This window comes from Myotis lucifugus, unplaced genomic scaffold (assembly GCF_000147115.1).
Source record: "Myotis lucifugus unplaced genomic scaffold, Myoluc2.0 scaffold_731, whole genome shotgun sequence".
Lineage (NCBI taxonomy): Eukaryota > Metazoa > Chordata > Mammalia > Chiroptera > Vespertilionidae > Myotis > Myotis lucifugus.
This window is the reverse complement of record NW_005871779.1, coordinates 12,762-34,415: the sequence shown is the minus strand read 5'-3', so window position 1 is coordinate 34,415 and position 21,654 is coordinate 12,762. Positions and strand designations below refer to the sequence as shown.

Genomic DNA, 21,654 nt, shown 5'->3' with positions numbered 1-21,654 from the left:
GAGCGCGGGGAGGTGGCTGCTTCGCCCGGCGCCTGCCTTTATCCGCCCGCTGCCCCGCCAGCACCTCCAGGGTAATCGCTGGAGCAGCAAGAAGGCTGGAGAAGGGAACGGGGACTCCGACAGGAACGGGGAACAGGGGCCACACGGAGGGCTTCCGAGGAAAGGGAGATCCGAGTGACCGCTCCCAGACCCCTGGAGGGATCCAGCCAGTGTTTGTCTCAGCTCCGCCCTCTGCCAGCTGCGGATCGATACTTCGCTTTTCTTGCCTATAAATTGGACTGTCAAGCCCCGCGTTGTGGCTCAGTGTTTGAGCATTCACCTAGCATGCCCAGGTTGTGGCCGGATTCCCAGTAAGGGGCGTGCAGCCTGATGTTTCTCATTGATGTTTCTCTCTTTTCCTCTCCCTTCATCTTTTCTCCCTAAAATCAGTAAAAACACTAGAAATACAATAAAATAAAATTAGCCCAGCCAGCATGGCTCAGTGATTGAGCGTCAACCTATGAACCAGGAGATCACGGTTCGATTTTCAGTCTGGGCATATGTCTGGGTTGTGGCCTCAATTCCCAGTGTGTGGCCTGCCCGAGGCAGCCGATCAATGATTCTCTCATAGATGTTTCTCTTCCTCTCCCTTCCTCTCTGAAATCAATTTTTAAAAAAATTTAAAAAATTAGAATGTCAAGAAATAGAAAACTAAACATAAGCTCCAAAAGAGCAGGGCCCTTGCCTAATTCATGGCTTTTTTCTTTAGCAGCTGGTTCAGTACCATGCTTGGCACATGGCAGGAATTCAACAAATACCTGTGAAATAAATGAATTTCTGATCTATGCAACCCCTCCATGAAGCGTTGCAGAGTCAAAGGATTGATTTGTCAGGCTTTAGTGAGCAATTGTCTTCACAAACCTCCCCATCTACCACAGATGTGCTATGCCAGGCCCACATGGTGTGTCAACTGGGTATTGAAGAGTCCAGCAAGACCACCTACTGAACAGAGGCCAAGGGGAGAGGAAATATTAAAATGCCAGAGCTAGAAAGGCGTGGACTCTCCTAGACCCCCCAAAGTACTAGGCCAAGCCAGTGTATGGTGATTGTTGTCTCTATAGCTTGAGCTTCCTTTGTGTTGAGATGAGAGGACTCCAGTGACCTCATAATGATGTGGTTGTGGGTCCTGGTCAGGAATGACAAGGCATATTAACCTTTCTGGAGGGTGGGTATTCCAGGCAGGTCTCATTCTCCTGTGACTGGCTTGGAGGGAACCAAGAGCCTCAGCTGGAACTGGGAATGAATTCTTCACCTTTCACTCGAGCTCCGGCTTCATCCAGCTCAAGGAAAAACTGGGACCAACCAGTTAGCAGATGAAACAGGTCCAGATACTGCTGGAGATGGTCCCGGAAGTTGCCACCCATCAGGAATGCACTCTGAGGTCCTGCTTGCCCCGTTGAAGGGAAGTTGCCATGCTAATGAAGTGCTGCGGTACTTGCTTCTCCTGCCTGGAGGCCACTGTGCACAGAGCCCAACGCCTGGCGCCTCACAGCCATTGGCCCAACCCTTTCAGTTCTTGAACTGGGTATGGGCTCACCCCACTTGCTGCCTAGGCCCTTCGACGCTCCCACCCAGAAATGACGACATGGCTAGGGAGGCTGTCAGTCTTGCTGTAATTGGGAGGAAACAGCTGCAGCTCCTTTGGCAGACTGAGTCACCAGCAGCCAAAGTTGGGGTTGTGTGGGCAGCTGAGGTGCTCAGGGCCCCTGCCTCACATAGTGAAGAGAGGAAGAAAGAGGTCAAATTTTAACCCAGATGGGAAAGTTGGTCCCGGGGGCAGTTTCGCTTCCTCTCCTCACTCTCAGGATGTGAGGAAGGGCATCATCTCCCCTTGCTGCCACACTTCCCTTTGGGAGAGGCTGGGGAGGGTTTATAAAAATCTCCTAGTGGAGACAACCTCCTCACTGGCCCCTAGGTGGCCACTGCTCCTTTCCAGCCACTTCACAGCAGAATCCAAATCCAGAACCCTGTGTTTCAGGGCCTGAGGGTGGTGAGGGGAGGACAGGTGGCTGGCCAGAGGCAAGGGGTGGGGGGCCAGGGGCAGTGGCCATTCTTAGCAGTTCCAGGAAAACAGGGCCTTTCTCCCAAGCACCCTGCGCAGGCTCAGTGGCAGCACTGGCCACCTGCCCTCCCAGGTGGGTTGCAAACCCCCACGGAGTGCCTTAGGGTGGAGAAGGTTCAGGCAAGGAAGACCACAAAGATGATGAAGAAGACAATGAGGATGAGGAAGATTTTGACCATGAGCCACCGGTTGGAGGTAACTGACTGAAAGTACTTGAGGATCTCTGAATGGGCGCCCTCAACATCCAGCTGGGCTCCCATCACGTTCTCGTCAATCCTGGATAGGCAAGGAGGAGAGGAAACGGGACACCGATTAGAAGGCATGCTACCGGAGCACATTTAGTGACATGGAAAGATGGTCACAGTGCGTAGGAGGAAAAAATGCTCAAGCATGTCTTTCCCTTCCCGCTCTGTTCCCCCGGGTGTGACCTTTGCCTTGCTCTCTCCTAAGCTCCAAGGGCCCTTCTGCCCCTGACTTGTTTCCTGAGCCCATGCAGTCCAGCTGGCTCGCTTCTACTACCTCTGTAACTTTCCAAATAAACTTCCTCTTATAATTTGAAACGAAGTGTTTATATGCCATAGGATCCCATTTTGTGTATGTGTGTGTGTGTGTGTGTGTGTGTGTATGTGTGTGTGTAGAAAAAGCTCTGGCGTCTGACTGGCGTGGCTCAGTGGTTGAGCATCAACCTATGAACCAGGAGGTCACGGTTCGATTCCTGATCAGGGCACATGCCCAGGTGGGGCTGGATTCCTATTGGGGGGCACACAGGAGCCAGCTCAATGATTCTCTCTCATCATTGATGTTTCTCTCTCTCTCTCCCTCTCCCTTCTTCCCTGAAATCAATATATATATATATTTTATATATATATATATATATTTTTTTTTTTTACAGAGGGGAAGGGAGAGGGATAGAGAGTTAGAAACATCGATGAGAGAGAAACATCCATCAGCTGCCTCTTGCACACTCCCTACTGGGGATGTGCCAGCAACCAAGGTACATGCCCTTGACCGGAATCGAACCTGGGACCCTTGAGTCCGCAGACTGACGCTCTATCCACTGAGCCAAACTGGTTAGGGCAAAAAATTTTTTTTTAAAAAAAGCTATAGAAAGGTAACATAAAGAAGTCTTGGCTCTGATTTGAAAATCAGCTCTGCAACTGATTATTACCTAATGACCCTAAGCCAGTCATTTAACCTCAAGTCTCATTTGCCTCAACTGAAAAAGGAAGGAAAAATGAAGGTAACACAAAACCTACTTATCTGAATTAACAAACATGAAGTGCTCATCCATACTAAGAGCCCCCAAATATTAGCTATTATGATTTTTCCTCATCAGTACTTACTTTTTAGAAATGTTTATTAAATTTATTGGGGTGATACTGGTTAATAAAATTATGTAAGTTTCAAGTGTACAATTCTATAATACATCATCTATATATTGTATTGTGTGTCACCATCCAAAGTCAAGTCTCTCAGTATTTATTGATTTTTGTCTAACAAGCATGTGTTGCATTTATAATGAGGGGGGGAGGTGTGAAAGTTCACAGGCCTACCCGGTCAGTGTAGCTCACTGATTGCGCACTGACCTATGAACCAAGAAGTCATGGTTCAATTTCCGGTCCGGGCACGTGCCCGGATTGTGGGCTCGATCCCCAGTGTGGGGCATGCAGGAGGCAGCCAATCGATAATTCTCTCTCATCATTGATGTTTCTATCTCTCTCTCCCTCTCTCTTCCTCTCTGAAATCAATAAAAAGATATTAAAAAAAAAAAGTTCACAGGCCATTCCAGTCAGGAAATCCTGGTTCTAAATAAGAGACAGAAAGAGAAACCTAATCATATGAACAGGAAGTCGGGGGATAAGAACAGCCCCACATTAGGAGGCCAAGTCTCTCCAGGGTATAGAGAAGTCCTCAGAGGAAGGGCAATCTCTCGAGAGCTTGCTGAGAAAAAGGAAACATTTCCCAGGCGGCCTGCATGCGCAATCCTGAGAGACAAACACCGTCCCGGCCTTTGCAAAGGGAGGCCCTGGGAGCAGAGACTTTTCCAAGTTGTAGGGATAGAAAAGTCAGTGGAGCAGGCAGTCCAGCTGGAGAGTGAGAGGAAAGGCTAGGCCGCGGCTGCAAGCCAAGGTCCTGCGTCATGAGGACTGAGCTCATCTGTCCAAGTACAGGAGCCTGGATTGTACTTGATTTCCTATCGACGTCAGAGAGGCTACCTAAATGATCAGGTTTTCTAGCTTTGGGCTATACTTACATTTCTCAGTGTGGGTGCATCTGTCATCTCATCTACATACACATAAAAGGCTAATATGCTAAGTGTTCGACCAGTCGCTATGGTGCACACTGACCAGCAGGGGGTAGACGCTCAACACAGGAGCTGTGGAGCTGCAGTGATTTGGCAGCAGAGGTTCTCAGGTGACACACCCAGAAACCGGAGAGGAGGGAGCCCGATTCCTCATGGGGCCATGCGATTCCACCCTTGGCTGTGGGTTATGTTGTTGCTAAGGCACTGTCGGCCCTTAATCTGGTTTACTCCACACCCTATACAACAGCAATTTTGCAGAGTGCCCTCTTGCACCCCAGGACCCCTCGGGGGATGTCAGAGAGCCGGTTTCGGCCCGATCCCCAGAGGCCAGGCTGAGGGATCCCACCTGCTGGTGGGACCCCACTCACTCCACAGACGCTGGGAAGGGATCACAGGAGGTTGGCTCCAGGGCGTGTCCGGCCCATCTTGCCCAGTCTCACCCTGCCAACCACCTTCTAACTCATTTCCTTTCAATGTGCACGAATCCGTGAACCGTGTCACTAGTATTCAATCAAGCTCACATTGGCTTTAACAAAAATGGAAAAATAATAAATGCAATCTGGCATATAAAAGATTTAAAATCGAAGTCCATGAATGAAACTAATAAAAGAGAACACGGGTGGTAAAAAAAAACAAACAACAACCTACAAATCAATAGGACACTGAGAGGAAATAGCAGGGGAGTTATAAAACAAAAATGAATGAGGCAGAAAATAATGGCTTGGGAAGGAGAGGATAAGGAAAATGGAAAAGAAAAAGTTTACATGGGGAGGAGGACAAAAGAATGTCTTATTGCTGGCTCAGTAGTTGAGTGCTGACCCATGAATCAGGAGGTCACGGGTTTGATTCCCAGTTAGGGCACATATCTGGATTGTGGGTTTAATCCCCAGTGTGGGGCATGCAGGAGGCAGCCAATCAATGATTCTCATCATTGGTGTTTCTATCTCTCTCTCTCTTCCTCTCTGAAATCAATAAGAAAAAAAAAAAAAGAATGAAGGTGTACACCTCAAACTGATATAAAATAATATTGAATGTAAACTGTAATTTTAAAAAATTTTTTAAAGAATGAAGTCCCTGGCTGGTGTGGCTCAGTTGGTTGAGTGCCATCCTGTGCACTGAAGGGTCTCTGGTTTGTTTCCTGGTGAGGACATACGCCTGGGTTTTGGGTTCAGTCACTGGTCAAGGTACATGCAGGAGGCAGCCGATTGATGTTTCTCTTTCACATCGATGTTTCTCTCTCCTTTCTCTCTCTCTCTCTTCCTTCCTCTTTCTCTAAAATCAATACAAAAACAAAAAAGGAAAGTGAAAGAGATATTTTCAAATAAAAGTAAAAGAACTTGTTAGCAGATCTGCACTACAAAAAATGCTGAAGTTCTGCCCTAGCCAATCTGGCTCAGTGGACAGAGCGTTGGCCTGTGGACCAAAAGGTACCAGGCTCGATTCCGGTCAAGGGCACATTCCTTGGTTGCAGGCTCCTCCCTGGCCCAGGCCCTGGTCAGGGCACGTGCAGGAGGAAATCAATCGATGTTTCTCTCACATCCATGTTTCTCTCTGTCTTTCCCTCTCTTTTCCACTCTCTCTAAAAGACCAATGGAAAAATATCCTGGGGTGAGGATTAACAAAAAACAAAAAATGATGAAGTTCTTCAGGTTAAAGGGAAGTGATACCAGATTGAAAGTGGGTATTCAGGAAGGAATGAAGAGCACTGGAAATGGTAAAAACCTGAGTAAATATAAAAGACTGCTTTTTCCTCTTTCATTAAACTTTAAATATATGTTTTTAAAAATATAGTTTTATTGATTTCAGAGAGGAAGGGAGGGAGAGAGAGAGAAGCATCAATGATGAGAATCATCCATTGGCTGCCTCCTGCATGCCCCCTACTGGGGATCAAGTCTGCAATCTGGGCATGTGCCCTGACTGGGACTCAAACTCTGACCTCCTGGTTCATAGGTCAACGCTCAACCACTGAGCAACACCAGCCAGGCCGTATGTGTATTTTTAATAATGAATCTCCCCTACTAGGCTTTAAGTTCTGCAAGTGCAGGGATGTTTCTCTCTTTTGTACAAGGCTGTACCTATATCTCTATAACCCAGTGATTTTCAACCTTTTTCATCTCACAGCACACATAAACTACTAAAAAATGTACTATATTTTTTGCCGATCTGACAAAAAAAAAATAATTTTGATTCATTCACATAAGTAGGCTATTGCTGTGTTGGCTGTTGTCATTTTTTTTTTTTAGTCCTCACCCGAAGATATTTTCTCCATTGCTTTTTAGCCATGTGAAAGACACATCGATTGGTTGCCTCTTGCACCAGCCCCCAATGGGGCCAGGAATCAAACCTGCAACCCAGGTATATGCCCTTGACCTGCCCTTGACTGGGAATTCAATCCATGACCCTTTGGTGGGTGGGCTGATGCTCTAACCACTGAGACACTGGCCAGGGCTCTTGTCATTTTTTATTTGACAATCTAAGGGGAAAGAAAAAAGGTTAGTGTCCCTCACTAAATGGTCAGATACTGTATATTTTAAAAATTCTTGCTTCACACGGGTTGAAATTGCTGCTATAACAGATTGAATGAATAGTAAGTGCCAAAGAGGAAGAGCTGATAAAATGACTCTTACAGCCCCAGCTGGTTTGGCTCAGTGGATAGAGCGTCTGCCTGCGGACTGAAGGGTCCCAGACTGATGTTTCTCTCTCTCCCTCTCCCTTCCTCTCTGAAATCAGTAAGAATATATATGTATATTTTTAAATGCCTCTGAAGCAGCAGGAGGCGCGGAGGAGCAGAGAGGCCCTCCTGTGGGTGGGCTCTGCCTCCCTCCTCCTCATCCTGTCCCTCTCTGTCCCTGCTCATGCTGGTCTTCTTTGATTCTTGAATACAGCAAGAATGTCCCATCTTAGAGCCTAAGCTGTCCACACTGCCTAGAATACTCTTTGTCTCTTCTTTGCATGGTTGGATCCCTCTTGTCATTCAGGTCTCTGCTTTAATCAACATCATGGTCTTCAGAATGGCCTCTCTGCCACCCTATCTGATACACCACCCTAGTCAGTCACTGTCTTAACACATCGCCCTACTTTAACTCTCTGTATACTCCTTTCACTGTCTGAAAATGTCTTGTTAATTCTTTTCAGCAGGGTGCGTACGCATTCCACACACACTTACAAAAGTTAAGCTCCATGAAACAGAAACTTTGCTTTCTACTCGTTGCTGTGTGCCCCGCACCTAGAACAGAACCTGACAGGGAACCGGTGCTCCACACACTGTGGAATCCATGGAAGCAGGTGAGCTGTGCCTGGGGGTGGGCAGGCATTCTACTCTCCCAACGACTGTCCCTGGGGACCTTTAGGGAGAGAAAGCTCTTCTGTTTGGGGTGAGAGAGAGAGAGTCTCACCTCTGAATGGTTTCTTCCTGTTCCTTAACCATGTGTGCCAACTGCTGAAAGATGGAGCCCAGCTCAACGATTGTGGACTCGATGTTCTGCATGGTGTCTGCCCGGCTCTGGATGTAGGAATCCTGCAGAGCAGGGAGCAGACATGAGCACTGGGAGCTTCTGAGGGCAGGGCCTGCCTCCTTAGGACCCGCCCAGCTCGCCATTTCACACGGCACATTCCAAACACTGGCTTGTGGCCCACAGAGAGCATGGGGGCAACGCCTCCCCAGCTCAGAACCTATGTACCTGCTCGTCAATGAGCTGTAGCTGCTGGCTGGTCCGAGCGTCCAACATGTTGATGGCCACATCCCCGGAGGCACGGGACTCTGCCCCCAAAACCACAGCACCGCCTCCTGAAGGAAGAAAGAAGACATGGTGTGTTTTTATTGGTTAAAAGCAGTTTCAAAGCCTGCATGCTCTGGATTTGAATCCCACTTACTAGCCTCATAACCCTGGACAAGTCATTTAACCCCTTTTGAGCCTCCGTTTCCTCACCTGTAAAATAGGGAATAATAATAGTTGTTTTCTCAGAGGGTGGTTGTGAAAATTAAATGAGAGCATGTGAATAAAGTGAGTGCACAAACATATCAGTAACTGTTATTCTTCTGGACATGACTGAATTCATCCCCAAGAGTGAGAACGTGGGAAACCAAGTGCGGATCAGTAACACCATCAATGAAGTTGACCTCTGAGAGAGAAAGCTTAGCAACTTCCTTGCCCCCATATTCTCTCACCCAACCCCTGCCCTTAGAAGATGCCATCACAACCAGAGTAACTAAGCTGTACCCCTCCGGACTCCCCGTACGGCCTGTGACTTACCCAGGTGGTTGGGGGCAAGGGGCAGGGCTGACACAGGCGCTCGGGAGAACTGCTCCCGCCGGGTCCTCTGCTGCTTCAGGTTCTGGGGTTGGGGAAGAAATGCAAAGGTCCTGAGGCTTCTGGAAAGCATGTATGTTAGAGACCCTTCCTGTCGGCCATGACCCTGTCATCCTTCGCTTGCCTTCCACCTGTCTCTCCCATTTCCCTCCGGACCCTTGTCCCCAGACTCCGATCCCTCCCACACAGATTCCACTCACCTCTGTCCTTACTTCTAAGACGGATTTGAAGTCGTTAGACATGGAAGCCAGCTTTGACTAGGAGAAAAAGAGAAAGGTCAGCAAAGGAAGACAAGACCTTCTTGCCTTTCATCTCCCCGTCTCCCGCACCCAGGTCCCACCTGCAGGGAGACCACTATGGTGTTGGAATGGGTCTGCAGGTGCCGGCCGCTCTGGCTGCCCTTGGCCCTCACAAAATCCTGAAGCTGGGCGATCTGCTTGTTGAGGCTATTGATATCCTGGTGAAAGAGGCAACAGAAAAACAGTATCAGCCAAGGAGTCCTCGGCCAGCGCCTCTCCCGCATGGACATCTCTGGCAGGGAAGACAGAGTGGGAGTTACTGGCAGTTACAAGTCAGCCCAAAGGGGCCCGCTGGGATTTTCCAAGCTCTGCAGTTTTCTCAGGTTCATCCCTGCAGAGGAGAAACAAAGAGATGAAATCTGGCCGCGTCGATGTGTAAATAAATGACTCGTTTACCCCTCCACCCTACTGCCCTACTTCACACCATGACGCCAAGTTCAGGGTCACAAAAACACTTAAAAGGCCAAAATCTTAAACCCAGATCATGTTAACCAACAAAGCGCCTATGTGGTACTCAGGAGAAAAGAGGAGTCAAAGGCAGCATGGTTTTCCAAAAGCATCACTGAAACAATCTCTATATACAGAATTCCTTTCAGGCTGGCGCCATTTTGAGGCTCAGCCCATCTGGTTTTCCAGATGACCTAATACATTCATATTACTTAAGGGGAAAAAAAAGTTTACCGCGCCCTGTCCGGATAGCTCAGTTGGTTTAGAGCATCATCCCAATATGCCAAGGTTATGGGTTAGATCCCTGGCCAGGGCACATACAAGAAACAGCCAATGACTGCATCAATAAGTGGAACAACAAAGTGGTTTCTCTCTCTCTCTCCCTTCCTCTCTCTAAAATCAATTTTTTAAAAAATTAGCCCTAGCCAGTTTGGCTCAGTGGACAGAGTGTTGGCCCATGGACTGAAGGGTCCTGGGTTCCATTCTAGTCAAGGGCACATACCTTGTTTGCAGGCTTGATCCCCAGCACTGGTTGGGGCGCGTGCGGGAGGCAACCAATTGATAAGTCTCTCTCAGATCGATGTTTCTCTCTCTCTCCCTCCCTTCCACTCTCTCTAAGACTCAGTGGAAGAATGTCCTCAGATGGAGATTAACTAACTAACTATCATTGCAAGAATGAAAGCTGTGACTTGTTCAAGGTCACACACAAGAGCAGCACAGCCAGGCTTTCTATACCAGACCAATGCCTCATCCACTCCCCAACCCAGCCTGCCGAGGGCCACACTAGACAAAGGAGATGAAGGAGGCTGCCAGCGAATGGCAGAGAAGAAGTGTGGCCCAGGGCAGCCAGCCAGAGAGGAATCAGAGGAAGAAGAAAAGGGAAGGGAAAGAGGCCTAGAATAGTAAGTTCAAGAAATAGACGAGTCCTAACTGGTTGCTCAGTAGTTAGAGTGTCAGCCCCGGACTAAAGGGTTCTGTTCTGATCAGTGGGAAAAAATATCCTCAGGATTCACAAACAGCAAGAGAAATAGGCCAGATGGAAAAACTAGATCAGACAACTTCTATCACGCAGTCTCCCCAGTTAGCATCTCCCCACAGAGTACCCTCGCCCCAACCATTCTCTACACTCTCGGTCCATTTCCTCTGCTGACTGTGGGTCTGTCCCTTTGGAAAGCTGATGCAGCCTCCTCATAGTCATGGGTCCAAATCGACATTCCAGGTTTTTTCCCTTAAGATCTCCTCTCCCAGGGTTCTAGCTTAGAAAACGGCACCATGTCCCGCCACGGTGCCCAAGCTAGAAGCTTCTAAATCACATACTCGCACACCCCCAACCCACCTACCCACACACCACAACACAACCACGTTCTATTGAGCGTTACTGTGTACACACAACAGCAACCTCGGGTTTGCTTACTGTGTGTCATGCCACTTGCTAAGCAGCTTACAACTTCCTTCGCACTTAAACTTAACACAGAAAACGATGTTTAATTCCCCGCTCAAAGCTGTTCCCCCCTCTTCCTTCTTTTCCATTTTGGTAAATGGCACCGCCCTTCACCAGTTGTTCAGACCCAAAACTTAGAGCCATCCTCAATTCCTCTTTTCCCTTAGTCCACATGGAACCGAGAAAGAACCCCAAGAACCCAGCTGAACCTGCCCACTCACCTCCTCTGCTGAACCCGTCCTCGCCCAACGGCCTGTTCTCGCTAAAAAAGCTCCACGAGCCTCCTGAGCGACCTTCCTCCTAGAGCTTGTCCCGCGACAATCCGTTCTACACGCAGCCGGCGGGATCCTCTCACCCAAAACGGGACTCACACCCTCTGCTTCCCATCTTCCCAGGGCTTCCCACTACATGTGAAACCCAACCCAGACTCCCGCCTGGCTGCACAGATGCTACTAGTACATGGTCTGGCCCCCCGTTTCTGATCTCATCCCCTCCCGGTCTCCTTCGCACTTGCTATGCTGCGATCACTTTAGTCTCTTTCATGTTTACCAAAGTCGCCCACACTTTAGAACCTCTTCCTTTGCTTTTCTCACTTTCTAGAAAGTGCTCCCACCAGATCTTGTTGAATGGCTTTTCTCTAACCATTCAGGTCTCAATGCCACTTGTTTACCCCCATCCTACATCGCCCCATCTAAAGTAGGCCCCTACCCTGAGTAACCCACTTACATGATTTCTTTTTAAAATATATATATTTTTATTGATTTCAGAGAGGAAAGGAGAGGGGGAGAGAGAGAGAAACATCGAAGATGAGAGAGAATCACTGATAGGCTGCCTTTTGTACACCTGCCACTGGGGATCCAGGCATGTGCCCTGACGAGGAACTGAACCGTGACCTCCTGGTTCATAGGTCGACACTCAACCACTGAGCCACACCAGCCGGGCTTACATTATTTCTTATTGAAAAATTTACCAGTATACCGGTATAGTGCCTACTTTACTCATTGAGAAAGGAATTTCCCGAAGACAGGAACCACACATCTGCCTTGTGGCTGCCCAATCCCCAGAACCAGGCAGCCAAACGCACTCAATAATGTGTGACTGGAAATAAACAAGGGACTCCTGACCACCACCCTGTGAGGTGGGTACTGTTATCAGCTCCTTGTTATTTGTAAGGGAACTGAAGCTCAGCGCAGGTAGGTACTTAGGTCACATCGGAAGGGGTGCACCTGGGATTTGAACTCGTCTGCCTGAACCCAGTTGTGGTTCTTGAGTGCCTATGCAGTAACACCCCAATAGTTAGCGGAGCCCTCTTTCCTACCCAGCACAGCATGTCTTGAACGTGTCTCCCTCCGGCCTCCGCCAGCAGCATCTCGGTCCTGATAACTGCAGGCACTGCGGCAGGTCCTTGCCAGCCTCCCTGCCCCGTGCTCCAGCGTTTTCTCCCCTCCTCCCAGGCCCTTCAACCTCAGTTTGTTCTTATTACACTGTGCGGAGAGGGGGAATCACAGTGTGGAGACCTGTGCGAGACCAGTGTCTCTCAGGCAGAACCGGGATCCAGGTTCTAACGGTCTTTGCAGCCCACGGCATTCAGAGTGGTTCCATCCTCCTTACAGGGCCCACAATGAGCCCCACAGCCAGCCACCAATCTACCTTTACAGCCTCATCCATCTCCTGCCAATGACTCAGTCAGTCAGCAAGTACCGAGCACCTACCAAATGCCAGACCTGTCGCAGGCATTTGGGGTTCATCTGTGAACAAGCAGAAAGGAAAAAGATCTCTGCTCCTGGGCCCCTCCTTTTTGGAGTGGAAATGAGGTAGTTGGGAGAGAACAAAGACAAACAAAAAACATAACGAGCTAATTATACAAAACACTGAAATTTCAGATTCAAGTGCTTTAAGGAAGAAAACAGCCCTGGCCAGGCAGCTCAGTTGGTTAGAGCATCGCCCTGACAGACCAAGGTTGCGGGTTTGATCCCCGGACAGGGCACATACAAGAACCAACCAATGAATGAATGGAACAAATCAATATTTCTCTTTCTCTCTCCCCTTTCCTCACTAAAATCAATCAATTAAAAAAGTAACCTATACTAATAAAAGTGTAATATGCTAATTAGACCAGATGTCCTTCTGGACGAAGCTGGGGCTGCGAGGAAAGCCCGGGTCCGGAGGGAAGCCGGTGCCGGCAGCCGGGGGAAGGAAGGCCTACTGTTGCACGAATTTCGTGCATCGGGCCTATAGTTATTAAATAAATAAATAAATAAATAAATAAATAAATGCAAAGAACAGAGCGAGGTAAGGGAGATCAGAACTCTGGTTGCTGGAGTTATTAAACAGCACAGTCAGGTAGGCCTCCTGAGCAGGTGACATCTGAACAAGGCCTGAACCCTCCCTGTTAGAAGCCATACCTCTGCACTCAGTTTTCTCTGTCTGGAATTTTTTTCGCTGGCTCTATCCAAGCTTTAAAACTAGCTCAGCCCTAACCGGTTTGGCCCAGTGGATAGAGCGTCAGACTGCGGACTGAAAGGTCCCGGGTTCGATTCCCGTCAGGGGCATGTACCTTGGTTGAGAGCACATCCCCAGTAGGGGGCATGCAAGAGGCAGTTGATCGATGTTTCTCTCTCATCGATGTTTCTAACTCTCTATCCCTCTCCCCTCCTCTCTTTAAAAAATCAATAAAATATATTTAAAAAAAAAACAAAACTAGCTCAGATTTGACGTCCTCTAAAAAATCTTTTCCAGTGTTCCAGACTATTTCATTCATTTTTTAAAATCTTTATTGTCGAAGGTATAACACATGCCCCCCTTTCATTCATCTTTTTGTAAAATGTTTTCTATACACTCATCTTCTACTCATATTATGGGAATACTCTTCTAGACAATAAACCCTTGAAGGCAGAATCTTGTCTCATGTTTGGGAGACAAGTGCCCAGTGCAGTGTTTTGTACACAGTAGATAATAAAACAGTATCTAGAGACTCAGTGGATGAGCAAGATGTTTGATGTTTGGGGCTAACTCCAGAAACTTGCTCTGGGCCTCCGTGGCAATGGAAAACGATGGAAGTGATCTGACTGGAAACCTGGGCCCTCTCGATAGCTAGTCGCTCACCTGTTTGATGATATACGTTAGCTCCTCAATCTCCACTGCTTTATCATCAAAGAGGGACTTGCGCTTTGCCACTGCGGAGATAAAGAAGCCACGACGGGTGACCTCAAAGAGAAGGCTCAGGGAGTAGGGTTCCTCCACCCTCTTTGGTCCACTGCCCGTTCCTGTAACACCCCAAGAACACTCACAGATCGTCAGCTTCTCCAGCTTGGCGAAGGTGTTGCTGAGGTCTTTCCCAATGCGCCTGCAAGCAAGCGTTAGTGAGAGCACCGTGGGAGAGAGCAGGAGAGGGCCTCCTCCCCCATCAGCTCCAGCACAACCCCTTCCAGCCCTCACAGCCAGGCCAGCAGAGGCAGCCTCCTCCTCAGACACTGCCTCAGCCCACTCCACTCCTCAACTCACTTGGCCATGAGGGAGAATTCACTGCGCTGCCGGACAGCACGGAGAGCTGGCTTGTTTGTCTGTATCCCATTCTGAAAAGCAATGTCAAGAGGTGAAACTCGAATCCCCTTCCCCATCACCAGCTTTCACTGTTCTCTGCTGTCCGCTAAACTCTCTCTAGGACTGACCGTATCCTCTACCAGCGGGTCTACCGGGAGTAGCGGGAGTAGCAGGTGAGAGCCCAGATTTGAAGACAGAGAGACCCGGGTTCAAATCTTGATTCCACCACTTAGTAGCTGTGGAGTTTGGGGCAAGTTACTTACACTGTTCTGAGTCTGTATCTCCCTCCTACAAAACGAAGACAACCCCCACACCTCCTTATGGGTGTTGCTAAGATTAAAGGACACGGGGTGGTAAAAAGTATTTCAGCCGAATAGCTGGTGCACTGCAAAGACTAAATACACAGCTCGGATTACCATCCTATTCTTCTGATCTGGGAACCAAAGAGGATAACGGGAGAGCTCTTGGAGAGTAGAGTGCAGAAGAGCAGGTGTTAACAAGGGCTGAGCAGTACAAGTATTTGAAACTGCAGTCACTCGGGCCCCTCCTACATTCACCAAGTCTGGATCAAGGCAAGGGAATGCAATTTCTTAAAACGCACTCCAAACTGATTTTGGTAAAAGTTACTTATCTAGACAACTCCCTTCAGTTTACAGATACAGAAACAGAGCGAACTTGTGGCAGCACTATACCAGAGCTAGAATTCAAAGTGGTTGTCTCTGGGCTAGAGGCTCTTTCTAGAACCTGTTCCTTATCCAAACCCAGTATCTCTCACCCCGAGGTATTCCTTCAGGACCAGCAACCCTACCCTCCAGGTTCCTCGCACGAGAAGGTCTGTGTGTCTGCCTGTAGGTAGCGAGCCCACCTCTTCACAGATCCCACGCCCCCTCCAAGCCCGGCCAGTTCCCCATCAGGCTCCGAGCAGAGCGCACCCCTGCCTTTCGTTCCCACGCCCGGCCCTTACCTGACGGCTCTGCAGGAATTTGCAGGCAGACAGGAACTCCTGGGTCCGATCCCGGCAGGACATGGTGTCGGGAGGGGGAGGGACCAGGGCCACTGGGGGGGGCGGAGGGGCGATGTCGCTGCTGCTACTGCCAGCAGTTGCAGGGGACAGGACCTGTGTCTTTGAGAGACCCAGGTAGACACCCTGATCCGTGTTCTTAGTCCCGTAGCGTTTCCGCGGGATCATTGAGACGCATAACCTCGGACTGTTGTGGAGGGGAGAGTGTCATTCCCAGGCCTCTCCCCCAGAAACTGCCCCCAACCAGCAAATCCTTGCGCCCCGAAGCCAACCGCAGATCCTGGGGCCGGCGGGCAACAGGCTGGGCCCCACTTCCTCTCCGGCCTAAGCCGCTCCCTCCTCACTCTTCTTCCAACTTGGCTCGGGCAGCGGGAGCGCGGGCCGGGGGCCCCGAAGCAGAGACAGGGCCCACGGCAGGACCCGCGGCCCCAAAGCTCCAGCTCGGCCTGTGCAACTGCCCCCAGGCCCTAGCTGGGCCCTCCTGATCCACGGGTTCCTTCCCCGCCTCGGGGAGAAAGGGTAACGGACCTTCGGAGGGGGGACACACTTCGGTGGGCGGAGGGGGAGAAATCTCCGGGTGTTTATTTGAAACAGGAAGTCCCACCCCCCGCTCAAGCTCCGCCTTCTAAGGGAACTGCAACTAATGATTAGCTCATGCCGACGTCTTTCTTAATAGAGGCTTTCCTGATTGGACACCGAGGTATTCGCTCACCCCGAGCCCTGCCGGCAAGACTTGTCCGCTCGCCCCTGGTTTCCTTCCCCCCCACCCCCCACCCGTCATCGCCCCCGGAAAGCCGCGGCCCCTAGCTGACACGGCGGCCAGACCACTCTTAGAGCAAGTCCTACCTCCTCTCCGCCGCCTGCCGCCGCCGCCGCCGCCACAATCTCCTGGGCCGTCACCGCCTACTCCCCGGGCGAGGAAGCCTCCGAAACTCGACCAAAGACTAGGAGCCGCCACGTCACCCACACGTAACCCCACCCCCGCTGACTAGAGGGCGGTACCACGCCTATTCCAGCCCGGCACCCCGGGGACACGCCCCCCACCCAAATACAAGAACGACTACGCTCTCCCATTGGCTAGGCCGCTGTCGTGACCCCGCCCCTAGGAACTAGAGCGGCGGCCCATTGGGCGGGGCCAGCCTCTGGGGAGGAGCCTTAAAGAGACCGCAGCCCGGGTGGTGCGGGCAGAGGGCAGCAGAGGCACAAGCGCTCCGGCTAGTACACGTTAGAAACTTTATTCTCTGGAAGCTGGGGAGGACTGAGAGCCGGGCAGGGGTCATCCCTTCTCCGGCTCCTCCCGGATTTCCTCCGGGTTCTCCTGGAACGTACACCCATGCTTGATTGACTGCCTCTTGGTTGTCCGCGAGCCCCGACGGCTGAACAAGGACAGCCGCCGCCACAGCACGGTGATCAAAAGGCTTTCGTTAGACTTGGGCTTCTGGTGGTCCGACGAGTTCTCATCGACCTCCTCGGTGTCTGCGAGGATGAAGCGGCCGCTGAACTCCACTCCCCCCGCCACCCTCCCCCCCCTGACCCTTCTCCCGTTCCCTGAGCACCCCAGCTGTGTTTCTGTTCCCACCTTCCTCGACTTCCTCCGATCTGGCCGCCTTGGGCTTCCCACTGGGGGTTTTCAAGTCCTTGTCTTGGCAGCAGCCCATGGCCCGCTAGGGCCCGGCTCGCCCGGCACTGGGTGCCACCACTCCAGCCCACTGGCTCCCACCGCTTTTGTGACGTCAGAGATCCCGCCGCCCCAGCTCAGAGAGCAGCCGCCCCTTTAACTTCTCCCATCACAAAAGGCGCAGGGTCACGATGGGTGTCAGCTGTTTATTTACAAAGTGAGCTCAGGCCCCTCAGGGGCTGGCAGAGCCAGGCCGCTTCTTCTTTCTCAGCCCGGTTGGGAAGACCCCTGATGTCTGCTCCAAAGCAGGGCGCTGGCGCTTGGCAGCTGCCTCCAGGGAGGCCCAAAGTTCATCTGCCTCTGCGTCTGCCGAGGACAACTTAGCCGGCTCTGGAGGCTCCGGCGGCTCATCCTAGTGAGTGGAGAAAAGCTTAGGAGTCGGGCACAGGCAGACCCACAGGGGAGGGGGCTTAACGGGAAGTCATCTTGCCAGGTAACCACCACTTGCATTTCCTGCTCTGGGAACAAGTCCCATCCATGTCCCTGTGTCACTCTTGGCAGGAACCCTGTCAGAACTATAACTATTTTTAAAAATATATATTTTATTGACTTTTTACAGAGAGGAAGGGAGAGGGATAGAGAGTTAGAAACTTCGATGAGAGAGAAACATCGATCAGCTGCCTCCTGCACATCCCCTCCTGGGGATGTGACCACAGCCAAGGTACATGCCCTTGACCGGAATCGAACCCGGGACCCTTGAGTCCGCAGGCAGAGGCTCTATCCACTGGGCCAAACCGGTTAGGGCAGGACTATAACTATTAACACTCCTCACAAAAATGCAGTAATGCGGCAGGGAGATGGGCAGGGCCAGTCTCTGTTCCAGCTGCTTCCTTCTGCTCCCCGCAGGAAAGAAAGCTCACATGTATGCTCTTGGTCCCAACCTTCCCAGACCCCACTGCTTACCTCCCAGTTATCCCTGCCCGACAGAAGAAGGCAGTTCAGCTGAGACTTCAGATAAACCTGCAAGAGACCAGGGACCTTAAGGAGTCAAACACAGTGAAATGGACAGAAGTATGAGTGGGGGGCACAGGAGACAGCAGGCTCTCACCTTGTGCTCCAGGCCCCGTGGGTTCCGGATCCTGTGTACCCTCAGGATTCTGTCCAAGCCACAGGAGGCTAGGAGAGGCTTCGAAGGGTGGCACTGCAGCCCTCTGACACTGCCTGCCAGCCCCTTCAGGCAGCCCAGGAGGCGCCCTGGAGAAAGGGGGAGGCGTCAGGCGAGCCACGCCACCAGTAGTATTTATTGTTGAAATCACTTTTTATTTCGGGATTTAATTCCTAACATAACGCTGAGATAGGAGTTACCATTATATCCATTTTACAGGTCAACTATGCACAGGGAGTTGAAGTAACATGTCCAAGGTCATTCAGCTTTTGAAACCAGGATTTGAACCCAAACTGATGCCTAAATGAGGGTTCAACTGCCCCAGAGGGAATCCTGCCCCACCCTCCTGCGAGGCTCCCCAGTCCACTACCTTGCCGAAGGTCAATTTCTGCCAGCTGCCCATGAGTGTTTCCTACGATCACCGAGCTGAGAGGAGAGCAGAGGCAGGTGGGGTCAGCAGGAGCCTCCTGAAGCCCTGACCCCACACCTGCCCTCTAAACACTCACTTGCCCCCGGGAGTGAGAGTCATAGCGGTCAGCGGGTACTCTCCATAGGTGGCCTCGAGGACTGACCGGCGTTGGGGGGAGGCTGGATCATAGACACGGACCTGGAAGAAGACTTAACTGTCACAAGGGTACCCTCACCCTGTACCCCCACATCTTCACCCCACACCCCATCTTCACACCCTCCTTCATATACTGCTTTCCTGTTTATGATCCACTCTTAGAGAAACTTTCTCATTTGAGTGTGTGTGTGTGTGTGTGTGTGGGGGGGAGACAGCTTAGCAGCATAAATGGACAGGGCAGAGGGGAGTGACCCCCCAGGTGGGGAAGTGGCAGCATTCCCTGGTCTTCATGTGTGACCATCCCATCCCCCCATACTCCCATCTTGGTGGAATGGAAAAGCAAGTCAGTCCAATTGTCAGCGGATGCTGAATTTCAAGCCAAGAGGTTTAGCCTGAACAAGGGAGGACAGAGGAAGTCCTCAAGTGTATTTGTAGCAGAAGCATATCACCAAGATCAGACTTCAATATGCAGGGCAAAGGCAACAGCAAATCCATGACCCAGTCCTGCCTGGGTCAGGGCTGTAACGATCCCCAGCCGGGCCCTTCCTATGGGGCTGAGGAGCTGAGGCCAGAGGAGAGGCAAGCCTGGGTCCTGCAGCAAATCAGAGGCTGCATCAGGACCAGAGACCCAGTTCTCTGGACATGCAGCCCAATGTCCTCTCGTGACACCTGCTGTCAATCTACTGTGAAGGAAATGCTCCCTCCTCCCCTCCCCGCCTCTCTTCCAGGTGGAAGAACATGAAGAGTCCTAGTTCAGAAAACGCCATCCCAGAACACAGTAAGAGAAGGCTACGGGGCTGAAGTGGACACAGGCGTGCTCCCTCCTCTGAGAGCTCAGGTTTGGGAGGGTGGTGAGAAGGATGGCTGTGACAAAGGACGGGGCAGAGCCTCTGCAGGGAGCTGTTTCCTTAGGAGGCTGCTTAAGCCCAGTAGGAGGTCAGGGTGGGGTGGTACCTCACCTGGTGGTACCCTGTACAGGTGACGAGCTTCTGCGACTCAGGGAGGAACTGTATGTCCTGGTCCCAGATGGGAACTCGCAGGTCAAGCCAGTCATTCCGTACCTGGGGGAGCGGGTCGATGGGGGACAGGGCTGTGGCGAGCTAGTGTGCCCCTCCCTATCGCCCTCCGTCATCATCCCCTAAAGCCCATCTGGTCTCTGACGCATGGTCAGCGGCCCCAGCCTCCCTGGGTCCGAGGTCACTCACGTTCTTGGCTCTGAACACAGGCTCCTCAGACCCCTGCAGGTCCCAGACCTTCAAAGCATTCTCCTTCCCACCTGTGGCAACTACGTGGGGGTGCACTGGGTCTTGGCGCATCCTACACACCCCAGGGCCCACCCTCAGTTCCAGGAGCTGAAAAGAATGAGAGATGAGAGGGGAAATGAGAGTCAATTCCTGGATCCCTAATCCTCCTCCCCCAAAGCCCTCATTCAACTCCTACCCTGGCTCCCACCTTCCCCAACCACGAGGATCAGGGCAGGGGAGCCTCACTGGGTCAGAGGAGGTCTCCTTGTCGTCGTCACCCCAGACTCGGAGAACCCCAGAATCCACACACGTGATGAGGGTGCTGCAGGGAGAGGAAGGATAGAGTCAGGGTTAAAAAAAAAAAAGTGTGAAACTATTCTCTAAGCCCAGTCGACCCACTCCCACATTAACTAGACCCCAACCAGTCCTCCTCCTCAGGAGGAGGTAACGTAGGTCTGGACAATTTTTGGCTTCAGTGTATATTATTTCATTTCCTTGACAGAGTGAGGTTTTATAAGTGAAGAAACGGAGGCTCTGAGCCATTAAAAGTTTTGCCCACTCAGCAAATGTCAGAACCAGAAATCAAGTCTGTGATGCTCCAACGCAAAGTGCCTTTGTAACCCACAGCTACATCTGGGGGCACCTGGCCCTGCCCGTCTTTCTGAACCTTTCTCCGGTCACCAGGGGTCAGGATCAGTAACTCTGAAAGGACGGAAATGGCACCGGTCGGGAGTTAGGGTTTGGCCAAAGTCAAACACCAGCTTCAGTTCCCTGTCTGGGCTCCACGTGCTCATTGTCAGTCTCCCCCACAGTGTACCCCTCCCAGGGAGCCCAAGCGAGTCTTCCCTAGAAGCTGCCAGCCCCAGCCTATGCTTTCTCACATTGCCCACCCTCTCCACTTGGTTCAGGGTCTATATCGCCTGCCTGGGCTGTGGCAATAGTCTCCCAACTGCTCTCTCCCCAGCTCATCCTCCACACCCCTACAGGCTCACAGCGTGGGCCACAGCACTGCTGCTCAAAACCCAGTAACTCCCCACCGCCTACAAGACAAAAATGGCACGGACAGCCCTCTACAATGAATCCCAACCTACCTTGCCCATCTCGTGTTAAAATGTTTCCTCGGGTCCACCCCGCCAAATGCAATTTATCTTCCCTGCAAGGTACCCTGTGGCCCGACACCAATCCTTGGCCTCTGCCCAGGCAGTGGCCTCTTTCTAAAATGCCCTTATCCCTCTCTCTACTGTCAACATTTTACCAATCCTTCAAGGCCTGCCTTAAGCTTCTCACTCCCCGAGCCTCCTAGACCTCACCTGCCAGAATTAGAGCCACCAAACCCACACAGCCTGCCCGCAACCTCCTCTTCATTTAGAAAGAAAGCGAGGCCAGTCACTAGCCGCCAGCCTTTCCTCCTAACTTTCCTTTGGGAGCTTCCTCACACTGTGAGTGGCTGTCAGTCCCCAGTTAAAGGCATCCTCTAAACTAGGAACTGACTTGCTCAGGGTCACTCAAAAGGTTATGGAACCAGGAGAAATCCCTCGGGGTGCAAACGGTGTAACAGCAGGTACTGTGCGTGTCTGGGTACTGCAGCCTCGCAT

The 21,654-nt window shown here is 51.2% G+C and overlaps 2 protein-coding genes across 4 annotated transcripts in view; both read right to left on the bottom strand.

Annotated features, from left to right (window-relative positions):
- Positions 1–860: 860 nt before the first annotated feature.
- On the bottom strand, positions 861–16,445 carry STX5 (syntaxin 5). 2 transcript variants are annotated; one of them, XM_006105867.3, is made up of 11 exons: positions 16,314–16,445; positions 15,411–15,654; positions 14,408–14,478; positions 14,194–14,249; positions 14,009–14,079; positions 9,057–9,173; positions 8,917–8,973; positions 8,660–8,741; positions 8,087–8,193; positions 7,802–7,923; positions 861–2,377 (listed from the first exon to the last, which is right to left on the bottom strand). In XM_006105867.3, the coding sequence occupies exons 2-11, from the start codon at positions 15,633–15,635 to the stop codon at positions 2,218–2,220; spliced, it is 1,068 nt and encodes a 355-aa protein (XP_006105929.1). In that variant the 5' UTR covers positions 15,636–15,654; positions 16,314–16,445; the 3' UTR covers positions 861–2,217. The 2 variants fall into 2 exon arrangements, with proteins under 2 accessions (XP_006105929.1, XP_023602554.1); XM_023746786.1 differs by lacking the exon at positions 16,314–16,445 and having other exon boundaries at positions 15,411–15,713.
- An 830-nt stretch (positions 16,446–17,275) lies between these two features.
- WDR74 (WD repeat domain 74) overlaps positions 17,276–21,654 on the bottom strand; it is a 5,073-nt gene continuing 694 nt past the window's right edge. Inside the window, exons 2-9 of one of the 2 annotated variants that reach the window (XM_006105866.3) lie at positions 20,306–20,381; positions 20,021–20,167; positions 19,775–19,876; positions 18,757–18,857; positions 18,621–18,676; positions 18,194–18,339; positions 18,049–18,105; positions 17,276–17,497 (exon numbers count right to left, since the gene is read on the bottom strand). In XM_006105866.3, coding sequence (XP_006105928.3) covers positions 17,318–17,497; positions 18,049–18,105; positions 18,194–18,339; positions 18,621–18,676; positions 18,757–18,857; positions 19,775–19,876; positions 20,021–20,131 — 753 coding nt within the window. In that variant the 5' untranslated portion in view covers positions 20,132–20,167; positions 20,306–20,381 and the 3' untranslated portion in view covers positions 17,276–17,317. Of the gene's footprint in view, positions 17,498–18,048; positions 18,106–18,193; positions 18,340–18,620; positions 18,677–18,756; positions 18,858–19,774; positions 19,877–20,020; positions 20,168–20,267; positions 20,382–21,654 lie in introns of those variants that run through there. The other variant, XM_023746788.1, reaches the window with a different exon arrangement.